The sequence below is a fragment of the Siphateles boraxobius genome, unplaced genomic scaffold (genome assembly GCF_051911475.1).
Source record: "Siphateles boraxobius isolate OS27281-9 unplaced genomic scaffold, OSU_SipBor_1 65, whole genome shotgun sequence".
Lineage (NCBI taxonomy): Eukaryota > Metazoa > Chordata > Actinopteri > Cypriniformes > Leuciscidae > Siphateles > Siphateles boraxobius.
Genome location: NW_027509192.1, coordinates 5,412,260 through 5,424,557, shown reverse-complemented (window position 1 = coordinate 5,424,557; position 12,298 = coordinate 5,412,260). Strand labels below are relative to the sequence as shown.

Here is a 12,298-nt window from a genome sequence, read left to right as displayed (position 1 = left end):
ATCATGGAAACTATGTATACACCTTAATTAAACAATTCAACAATCAATTAAAAAAGGAATTTATACCTGTATGATATTACGCTGTACCCACATTGGACCAGCGGTTTGGAAAATGGGAATTGGACAATTCAGCTGCAGGCACCAACTTCTGGTCAGACGCAGGAATTCATTTGGCACACAACTCTCACAGTGCATTATGGGTATTCTCTAGCCGTTGAGCATACATCGGTTGTACACTCGTTATTGCGGTGTATTGTAGGATTGAATGAGTGCACTCGATAATGTCCACAACTACAAATGGCTGTCCCCTCAAATAGTACCCCATTTTAAAGGGATAGTTCACCCAAAAATGAAAATTCTGTCAGTAATTACTCACCCTCATGTTGTTCCAACCCTGTAAGACTTTCGTTCATCTTCGGAACACAAATTAAGATATTTTTGATATTGGGAAACTTTTTTTTTTCACCAACTTTTCTGGACTGGCAGAATGAAATTGCCTAGAAGCTAGAGTGATCCAGCTCTCAGATTTAATCAAAAGTATCTTAATTCGTGTTCCGAAGATAAATGAAAGTCTTACGGGGTTGGAACAACATGAGGGTGAGTAATTACTGACAGAATTACTGACAGAATTAATGAAATATGAGATGCGACATTTTTTGGGTGAACTAACCCTTTAAGGCTATAGGAGGCGATTTCAGACACAGCCTCAGTTTTCTTTATGTCGCATCTCATATTTCATCTCAAGCATGCTCTTCACCGTCTCTTTTGAAACCAATTACAGTAACAAAAAAAAAATTAATTGGGGAAATGACACCACAGCTGAGGGTTGTAATATGTACAAATTCATATAAATATTTTTTTTCAGTTGGCCTGTTTATTTTACACTTTGTTTACATGATCAATTTAAAATATTATTATTATTATTATTAATAATAATAATAGGAACAACAATGACTATAATAATAATACAATCAAAAAAGTAATCTGAAATTTACCAAAAACACAGCAACGGCATGTTGAAAAGTTTCCAAACTGTTTTAATGAGACTTAAATAAATAAATAAAATGTTAAAATATATTACAGTAGTAAAAATCAATCCCCAGAACATAAAAGTGTCCAAAGTTGAAAAAACGCCTATATATCAGCAAATTAATGTTTGGTGGAGGTGGTTTGTGGCTTTATTGGACACACATATGGTTTCACTCCTCATGGTTGATTAGACAAATTTCAGCACACTTGCAATCGGTCCAGAGACGCGACAGAAAATGAATCAACAAATTTGGCCGTAGGAAAAGGGCATCTCACCTGCTGACAACAGTTCATCCAGGACGTTGAGGATGTTTAGCATACTCTCGATGTCTCCGGCGTTCTGGAAAGAGAACAACACACTTAAACAATGAAGCTTAAAGCTGAACCTGGCTTCTGCATTACGATTACCTGTAGTGTCCACACAAAATGTATCTCAACAATCTAAGCAACTAAGATGACATTACTATTTACACCCCATGTGATATATAAGTGTTGAGTGTGTCCTGACTGGCACAGCGAAATCTTCCAGCATTGTTTCTGTTTTCAGAATGTAATGGGGGCTCGTACCCCGGCGGGGACCCGGAGCCCTGTGGTTAAAAGCAGCAGCAGTTGACGGGCTGGCGGTCGGGGGCCGAAATCCACAGAGAAGGAACTCCACAGCTGGGGATTCAAGCTTCGGCTCTCATTATAGGGCAAAAATGGCAGAGAAAAAGGGAGAGAACACAACACTGTCCTGCCTGCATCTGTGGTGGCCGTGTCTTTCTGACAGTGGCCATTGAATCCTATTAGGAATCTCCACAGCTAACTGCACCACAAAGAGTTCTGTCCTGCCAGGGAGCTGCCACTCTTACCCACATTAGTGAACTGAAAAGATTTCCCCAAGAAAATGGTGCTAGTTTCTGTGGGTGTGGAGACATATTTTTTGGGCCTATAATAATAGATGAATTCTGGACCGTGTTATATTTTAGAATTATTAATATACTATTACAGTATTTATTCATATTCTGAATTAACTTTATTTTGAAAACGATTTTTAGTAGTTTCAGTTAACAACAACACTGGTTCTGGATATAGCATATCAGAAGGATATATTGTATGATTTATTTAAGCAAAAAAAAGGCTGCTTTTTTGTCTTTAAATTGTTTAAAAATTGTTTAAAAGTCTCCTGATTAACAAGAGATAGGGAAAACCTTATTAATTCAATGTTAATTCACAAGTTACTTCTCAAATCTCATTTATGTTAAGAATATGGCACATCAAGATGCTTCACATAAGGTTTCACATCAATGATAATTATGGGGACAAATGATATTTGATAATTATTAATTAAGGGCTGAAGCAGACGAGAAGATTTTCAACAAATTATGACTTCAATTTTTAGCTTCTTCCCCTATTGCATGAATTTGGAAGACTCTAAACTAAAGGGAGCACATGGATAACTTGGATTTTTATAAATTTATGGTAGTTTTTTTGTCAGTTTTAGAACATAATAGCTTTATTTTAATTCTTGTTCATTGGACACCAAAAAGCTGCCAAGTCATTTTGCCAAACAAATCCTGTTGTGTCCCACGGAAGAAAGAAAAATCATAAAACTAATAAATTATTTTTGGGTGAAGTATTACTTGGTTCATTACTTGGACTGGGCTTTTTTGTATGCGTTAATATTTTAATTAAACCAATATTTTATGTAATATCCATATAACTATGATACATCATGGAAGAATATAAAATGTGACATTATGAACAAATAAATGTATACATTTTGTTTCTAGGACATTTCTGTCACATTCTGTGGCATTTTCGCTCCAAATACCCCCATTAATTTTTGACCCTAAAGGTGAGTGGTTTTAATGAAGAAACTACATTTCACTGAGGATGAACTTTTACACTAGATTAGTAGAATAGAGTGTCTTTCTTGGAAATTGATGGTCCTGTCATCAACATCTGGGATAATTCCACACAACCATGTTAATTACTCAACATTAATGAGCGTGACCAGCATACAGAGCCAGCTGGCACATCATTAGAGCATCACATCAACAATCTTTTAACAGAATAATCCAGTGATACTTGAAATTATGAATAATTACTTCTATTTTCGTCCGGCATCACCTATGCCAAGCTACAATCAAAAAGCATTGCTTCTCATCTGTCAATAGGGAGAAGGACATGAGTTAATATTCTCAGGAATCCACTTCAAAGTGAAACTCATTTCATACCCGCGTTCGTTTTTAATTCTTTATTGAGGAACACTGACTACCTCTCTGTGCACACCATTAACTTTTAAGACGGTGACAGGAACGCAGCGGGATAGCTTTGGCTGAACATCCTGTGTAAGCCGGGAGCCCCTCCGGAGGGCAAACAATTCGAAATAGCGCAGAAAATCTATTAAAAGTTATTGTGACACACCTTAAAATGTCTTTTTTACATCTTAGACACCAAAGGCAGGACCTGGCGTGTCTCTGCGAAGTGATACGAGAGCTATAAAACAGGAAGGAAAACGCAAGGGAAGAATATGAAGAAGAAAAAAGCACACTGAGCGTCTGTGTCAGTCTCAATTTGAATTAGCGGGAATCCCATTTCAGGCATCAACAGCTTCATGTCAAGGACTGTGAATTTGGAACTTATTGCCACGTTTTATGCCAGTCATGGCTGGAGGAAGGCGACACTGGCTGTGGCTAATCGTGAGGGTATTACTAGGTACCCTTGTCAGTTTGCGTTGTAATAAAGGAGTCAATTCTTCAGAGCCGAGGCCACATGGCCTCAATGCCAAGCAGTTGCAAGCATCCTTATTTGAACTGACAGTGCATACAGAGGCACTTTTTTTTATCTGAAAAGTATAGCTATTTTCTGACACATTCAAAGGCGCAACATTTGTATTATACATTTTTGTTATTACATTAAAAACTATAACTAATTATATTTTCATTCAAATATTGAAGATAATATATTTTAAATATATATATATATATATATATATATATATATATATATATATATATATATATATCTGGCACACATTTACTGAAATTAATAGGAATTTGAACGTTTTGTTCTTACCGAGTTTGGGATCGGTAAGAATGTTTTTTTTTATTTTTTCTCTTATGCTCACCAAGGCTGCTTTTTTAAAATTTAAAAATACTAATGCAATTAAATATAAATTAATACAATTTAAAATAACTATTTTCTATTTAAATATATTTTACAATGTAATTCATTCCTGTGATGTACTCCAGTCTGCAGTGTCACATGATCCTTCAGAAATCATTCTAATATGCTGATTTGCTGCTCAAGAAAAGTTTACTATTATTATCAATGTTGAAAATCTTTATGAAAAGATTATATAAAAAAATATTATAAAGATTATATATATAAAAAAATATATATATATGGGGGGGTCAATACTTTTATTCAGCAAGGATGCATTAAATTGATCAAAAGTTACAGTAAAGATTCATAATGTTACAAAAGTTTCCAACATAATAATGAATGTTTTTTGAGCATCAAATTAGCATATTAGAATGATTTCTGAAGGATCATGTGACACTGAAGACTGGAGTAATGATGCTGAAAATTCAGCTTTGCATCACAGGAATAAATTATATTTTAAAATATATTCAAATAGAAAACAGTTATTTTAAATTGTCATAATATTTAACAATATTACAGTTTTTTATCAAATAAATGCAGCCTTGGTGAGCATAAGAGACTTCATTTAAAAACATAAAATATCTTACCGAGCAACTTTTGAACGGCAGTGTTAACGGTACACGGTTCAGTCAATATAATGGATCAGAGAACAATTTGCTACTTAAAGAAAAACTAGTGAGACTTTATAGGACTATAAGTTCAAGATCATTTGTTTAAAGCATTTACGTCAACAGTGTTCTCTGTTCTACATTTACAAATAAATGTTTCCCTTCTGATAGACCTTTAGTTTAAAGCTTTCATTAATCTCACACTGAGCTCATTGCTGCACTTGCTTTTCCTTCTCCTTACAACGCTCTTATCAGCATAGAGGGAATAAATCTCATCTTATGCTTTTCACTTGCAATTAATCGCTTTGACGCGTACACTAAATAATCTCTGCTCCTCTGAGCTTGATTTTCATGCAAGAGGTAGAAAGTTATCTGAAATTCGGCACGTCGCCCTCCTTTGAGCACATAAGGCCTTTACAGTTCCTTGGCTGCAACTGATATACAAATCACTGATATGAAATCAGTCACCATAAGCTGTGGAAGTGGATAAAAATCACATTTAAAATGTACAATTTGGATTCACATGAGACATTCTGCGAGCACAACAAATCTATTCAAAACTGATACGGAAAACAGGGAACAAAATATAATGTTTACTGGTCCTTTCATTTTAAACCAACAATTACTATTGTATCGATGAATGCAGTTATGCCATTACTGTGTCTCTTAATGGTTTGAATAAACACTAGAACTATTACCAATATCAGTAAACAATATCACAATGAAATCTGCATGTGTATGAAGCCTCGTCATCCCATATAATCCTTTTTACTTAATCACACGGCACTCTGGAGTATACTTTATTAGGACAATCTTTTCAATCATGTCATTATTCAGTCAAATGCTTTACTAAAATGACCACGAAACTATATAACTGGTCATTGCCCTGATTTCCTATTAGTGGTGCAAAATTTCTAAGATTCCTGTGGATTGAAGTTTACAGCATTTCACTAATATTCTGCCAAAATAAAAGCTCAACAGTGAAGACAAAAATATTAGTACTGTAACTTGCAATGTAAAATAAAATTATTATAATTATATTATTATAATACAAATAATAAGCCCTATACACATGCACATATAATTTTAAAATAAATACACCAACCAAAAAAGATTAAATATTTTATCTGTATACTTGTATGTCATGTGACCTTAATCCCAGGAGGTACTTTAAGTATTATTTTACATATAGCCTATATTTGATATACACTTATATAGTGTAATATTTTACGTCTAAGGGGTTCGGCTGACAAAAAAGTTTGAGAACTCCTGGTCTAGTACAACAAACAAAAAAGTGCAACTTTAAATCAAAACAAAAGACGAAAAGTTTATGCCTTGCCTTGCAGTTGTAGCATGCAGTTTGCCTTGTAAAATAGTTGTAGTACACACTAGTTGCAAAATGCAGCTAAGGTTTCAAGCATTGCACTCCATCTCGCATGTTAACCCACAAGTTTAGAATTTCGTCTTGGGGGGAGGGGGGGCATGTTTACATTAAACCACAGTCTATACTTTTCATGGTCCTGCGATACGGTGTAATTAATCTTTCCCACAATCAATCCCGCAAATGGAAAGTGTCCTGCATGTGTGGGCAGTCGTTACCAGTGCGCTTCCTTGCATCTGTAAGCCGTTCCTATGCTCAGAATGAGAGACAATCCAGATGCATGCGTTCCGAATCAATGTGTGTTTACCTGCAACGTGCCGAGGAGAACCTCGAGTCCGCTGGAGCTCGGCGATGCCATGGTGGGTCTCGATCGGGCTGAAGAACGGAACGAGGAAGGAGAAATGAAAGAGAGGTTAGAGTGACACAGAGGCAGCACCTTCTCCCTCTGTGCTTAAACAAGACAGACGGGTACAGTTAAAGCCTGTCGCCTGAAACTCTATCTCCCTCAGATAAACCCGCGGGCTGCTCCAGTTGTGCACGGACATTGAGATGAGGCTCCTATTAAAAGGGCCTGACGAGACACAGGGATTAAACCAAGCCGAGCATTTCACAGTAGAGAGGACACGGGCTGGAGGGATATCAAGAGGCTGAGGAATCTTCTCCGAGTGTGTGTATGTGTGCGATTAGGAAGAGAGGCGAGCGAGTGTGTGTGTACATGCGTGACAGAGCTAATAGAGGCAGGCTGTGTTTAAACATGGACTGGCACTAGCATTAAAAAGATGATCTATCCCTGAAATGAATCTCGACTGAGTAAATGAACGTGATAAGTGTTGAACAAACATTCAGAGCTGTGTTTTTGCTGACATAAAGGGGCATCTGATGCCAGCCCAGGAAGAACAATTAAATAGGCGACATTTGTGTTACCAAACTCCAAGGCCTATAGCAGTTTGACCAATTAAGGTCATTTCCAATCATGAAATTACAGGCAACCACTGCGTTTGAATCATGATCCACACATAGACGCTACACACATGTAGCATGAGCAGTTGTTTTTTTATTTAAAATAGGTTATATAATTTCAAGATTTAAAGCAAAAACAGCATGATCTGACTTTGTGGCTTTGTGCATACTGACTGAATAAAAATGCAAGCCAAGTCCACTCTCTGTCAGTAGGTTGTGCTTATGGAACAGCAGCAATATATATAGCGGACTTTGTATAATATTTGGCATTACAAAAATAGCATCTGAAAACAGTCAGTTTGGTTCCCTTCAGACATACATTCATATAACACCCCCAGTTCAATATTTAAATTTTTCTTTCAATATTTCGAGCGAACTTGTACTAGGGCTTGCATGCTGCTCCTGGTACAGTAAGCTACTATTATCTATCTGTGCTCTCCTCTTTGAGTCTTGTCCTGTTGCCAAATTCTGACCCCTGCCAGATTATTACCCCCTAGTATAGATGGGTTGAAGATTAAGTGTGGCGTCGGGGTTAGGATTAGGCAATCCGGTAGTTTAATTTGGCGGGGAGTCGAAATTCGGCACAACACCGTTCCAATTTATGGCCAGTCGACTGGTGCATCTCTAAAAATCATTCTAAATTTAAAAGAATACCAGAGTCCACACCACAACAATATCAATATAGCAAATTAGCTCTAAAGGAATATTAATAATCAATCATAACTTGTTATAATTGATTATGAATATTTGGATCAGTTAATAAAATTAATTTAATGTTGTAAAATTAATATTACAAGCAATTAACCTGTTTGTCCTGTGAACACTCAGTGTTAATTGTTTATTAATTCTAAGAAATATACATTTCCGAGGTATGGGAAATGTCTTTCTTATTTTATAGTACTACTAAGAGCAAGTAGTCAAATTCTGCATGATTAGGGACTCCAGTATATTTGAGCTTGAAACACGGACAACTGTACGTTCGACATGAACAAGACTTTATTAAAGGTGCTCAAAGCGATGTCACACGTTTTTTAGGCCAAAACATTTTTTGTCACATACAACAAACATCTGCTGACTATCTGCTAGCTGCCTGTCTCCTGAACACACTGTTAAAAAACACGGTCTCTGCAGACACCCCAGGCTCCACAAACGGCAACAAAAACAAACTGGGCTTACCCGCACCACGAAACATAACAAACTGTTCCAGCCAATAACCGATAAGAAGGATTTTGGGGGTGCGGTTTGGGAGGTTAGTGCGCGGATGAGGAGGATGGAGGGTCTAGCTAGCCTTCGTTTTGTTTGACAATACTTTAAACGTCAACAAGAAGTGATGTCACCCGACATCATTTAGAGCACCTTTAACTAGACTAAACACTTAAACTACTCTGACATGCACATACATACATGCATAAGCTGAAGCAGAATACAGGAAAGCAAATAAAGTTATAGCATTGTTTGAAATTCAGCAGATCAACAGCCTTGAGCAAACCATCAGTTTAATTATAACACGCTCATCTTTAAAATGGGTAAGGATACTTATATCAAATAATGAGACTAAGTTTGATGCTTGCATCATGTCCCATTTGAATTAAAACTGTCCTGATGCAATTTTTTGAGGCTCCAGTTGATCTTTGCTGATGCTGTCTTGATGAGAGAGAACCAGTGTGAGTCAGAGGATCTTTGGTGAATGGAAAGACAAGGCCGCAGCCTGGCACAAGCTTGGGGGTCCTTAGAAAATAGATAGATAGATAGATAATCTATTTCTCGTAAATGCAACTAACTCAAGTGTCTGACTATTCTAAACTATCTCACAATTAAATTTTTCATTATTTTTTTCCTCTGAGGTGGAAATCAAAAGAGATCTCAATATGAACTCATATTGAGAATATTTCTCATCAGATTCTCTGAAGAAATGATCTGGGTAATGTCATCCACAATTACTCTAGGGGTGCATCAACAATTGTTTCCATTTTTATTTCTCCAAATAATTTCTTTGAAAAACCATACCTTAAGCAAACCTAAGAAATCTAGTATTATGGGCTATAAAAGAGCAAATACATTGTGTGGTAAGGGCTGCACACAGTCCAACTAAAACAGAATACTGAGAGAAAATCAATACTGCAGTTTGCTTCGATATCCACAGTAGGTTCTTCAGGTCATAACTTTTCTCTATAGACATTCCCGGAGCTCAGATAGTATTACAGTTCGTTGCTTGTGTTCGAGTTACAGATGTTAGCCTACAGCATTAACTTTCACAGTGCCCCATCATCAACAGATGACGAAGTGCTCTTTCACATTTCATAAATACACAAACAAGCATACACACATAATACACATTACAAATAGCTGTTTAATTTATCTTGACGATTTATAGAAGTGCACACAAAAACACTAAGAGCAATGCAACTCTATAACGTTAGGCTATAGCCTACAGAACATCAGTTATTGGTAGTCTAAAGGCATATTAGTAATTTACTCTAAAAAGATTAATAATAAAATGTTAGTCAAAATCGTATTAGTTCTAATAATATTTAAACTGCAAAATGACTACTGAATAGTGTTGAAGCGAAAAGATCATTGGTTCTTGTAACAGCGTTGCGTCTCAAACACAAGGTGATCATGCAAGAACAAAATGATGATGCTTTGGAAAAGCGAGCCAAGCCATTTTATTTCCAAAAGCTCGTGATTGACGTCTTCTTGGCGAAGCTACATCTGGTAAAAGGAAATGTTCGGGAGGACGGTGTGTGAAATCGATGCCAAGATGGGCTATGTAGTCCCTGCCTGCTTTCAAACTCAAACAGAGGGAAATTTAGTCCTAAGACACACATCACTTCCAATATCATGAAAGGGAATTCTGTCATTTACTCACCCTCATGTCGTTCAAAACCTGTATAGTTTTCTTCTGTGGAACACGTCATTTTTTAATGAAAGTCGGTGATTAAGTTCCAAATGACCAAAAATCATCAAAATGGTATCATAATAGTGGTCTTTAGCTACAACGAGTGTGTAATCTTCGGGAGCCATACGATGATTTTATGTGAACAACATACATAAATTGACGTCATTCTTTACTTAACGTCTACTTAAGTTTATGAGAGAAAGTACCAATGACGAATTTATAAATGAATCGTTCTTTAGACCCGGACCTTTCGAACCGGATGAATCACTTCACAAATCCGCTCTGAAAGATTCGTTCGGGAGTTCAACTCAATGACTCAATTGCAGTCAATTGATAATATGCTGTAATAATGCTGTAATAATGGTGCTTTCGTGTATAAGCTTGAAATGACCAGTAACCTACAATTATTAAGAATGTATCTTTTTGTGTTACATGGAAGAAAGGAAGTCAAATATGGGTGAGTAAATGACAACAACTTATATTTTGGGGTGAACTATCTATCTCTTTAAGGCTGCATGGTTATGGTGAACGTGAACGGGGTGGGGGTACAGAACAGTATCTCTACAAATATACGCTCATTTACAATTCATCTCTCTGTCAGACTTTAGAATGATCCCTATCATGGGCACTATTTAATCACATATGCCCATTACATTATGTGAAAGATGGCTAAATGTTCCATCAGGCCAAAGCACTGTGTCCGGCTGCGTACGCACAGCTATTTATACCAGTGTTTTAGGACACGGAACGTCAGTAGAGGCCATGAATGCTGGGTGATGACAGCCCTGGTGAAACTGATGAGATCAAGATGTTGTTCAGAGAAATCAAAGTGAGGATAAACACCCTACAAATGCAACACTGCCAACCTGAATTGGCCACTATTCCTATGGGATTTGTTTTAATTGCAAGTAGGCCTATTTAAATAGGACATCAGCATATAATTTGCCCTAACCCTAACTTTCGATTCGGGATTAAAATCAGAAAGCGAATTTATGAAACACACATTTTACCTGGCTTATCTCTAGCAGAACATTTATTAAACAAAAAGACAAGAGCGGCGGCACCTGTCATCATGGCGTTCTATTTGCAGTGCGTCATCAAACCGTTTTGCATTAATAGTCCAATCAGAAAGAATGTTTATAGTCAGCAGCTGATGAAGTCTTATGTGCATCATTTTCATTAGCTGAATTTCTGCCAGTAACCAGAGTAATTTCTCTACTCAGGATGATATTGTTTATGTTTAGAAAGCCAAAACAGACAGGCATCAGAATACAAAAAAAAATAATCTTTGCAGAGGGAACCCATACATGCACTGTTGGCATTAACATTTTTTCAGCACACCAAAATCCAGTAATCTATGCCCAGACTTTTAACTTAAAAAACTGCAAAAAAAAAAAAAAAAAAGTAGCTGAAACTGAATTGTAGTTTCTAATGGATAAGCCATTTAAAAACACTTTTTTAGAAAACTAATGGTCCTGGATCTGATTTAAAATTTTGATTGGATGAGCCACACTTGAAAGTAAACCGAAATAAAAAAAAAATTAACTATTATTTGGCAGATATTATTATTATTTAAAAAAATAATTATTAATAATAAAAATAATCATCGCAACACACACACACACACACACACACACACACACACACACACACACACTATACATGTGAAAAAAGAGAGAAAAAAACTATGCCAAACAAATTTAAAATTACATCATTAAATAATATATTTTATAACATATAAATTATATAATCAAATGTATATTAAATATATATATATACATATATATATATATATATAGATATTGTTTTTTTTATTTATATGGTGCTTATTGTTATTTGCATTGTAAAAATAATAAACTGCTAAACAAATGAAATATAATTTATATAATCAAATAATATAAGAAATATATTACAAATAATAAGTATTTTGAACACAATCAGCTGTGTGTTATTAATTGCAAACAAAATTTAAATTAGTGATCCCAAACCAGTTCTGTGTTTTGGGTAACAGGTTGAAGCCTGATACCAAGGGACCTCGACCTTTCCCCGGGCGTATACTGATGAGCTGACGCAGGACATGCTAACAACAGCTCCTGGTACAGCATCCGTCTTCACCTCTGTCCTGTTACAAGTGACCCGGTCAGTCATTATCCGACTTGAGATGTTTTTCGCAAGTTCGGGTTTCAGAGCTGTGAGCTTCCACCCCTCCATTTGTTCCCATGCTAAAATAAGAATTAGCAGCTCTTGCTAATTGCAGCTGCGATCAAGGCC

General features: G+C 36.1%; 1 protein-coding gene and 1 long non-coding RNA gene across 3 annotated transcripts in view; one reads left to right on the top strand and one right to left on the bottom strand.

Moving 5' to 3' along the window:
* Positions 1 to 12,298, bottom strand: part of agbl1 (AGBL carboxypeptidase 1) — a 162,327-nt gene that overhangs the window by 129,381 nt on the left and 20,648 nt on the right. The window contains exons 1-3 of one of the 2 annotated variants that reach the window (XM_077210421.1): positions 9,998 to 10,224; positions 6,476 to 6,543; positions 1,306 to 1,369 (exon numbers count right to left, since the gene is read on the bottom strand). In XM_077210421.1, coding sequence (XP_077066536.1) covers positions 1,306 to 1,369; positions 6,476 to 6,543; positions 9,998 to 10,046 — 181 coding nt within the window. In that variant the 5' untranslated portion in view covers positions 10,047 to 10,224. Of the gene's footprint in view, positions 1 to 1,305; positions 1,370 to 6,475; positions 6,544 to 9,997; positions 10,225 to 12,298 lie in introns of those variants that run through there. The other variant, XM_077210420.1, reaches the window with a different exon arrangement.
* On the top strand, positions 6,414 to 6,968 carry LOC143720710 (uncharacterized). Its single transcript, XR_013196622.1, has 2 exons — positions 6,414 to 6,580; positions 6,678 to 6,968. It is a non-coding gene; the product is annotated as an uncharacterized LOC143720710 (long non-coding RNA).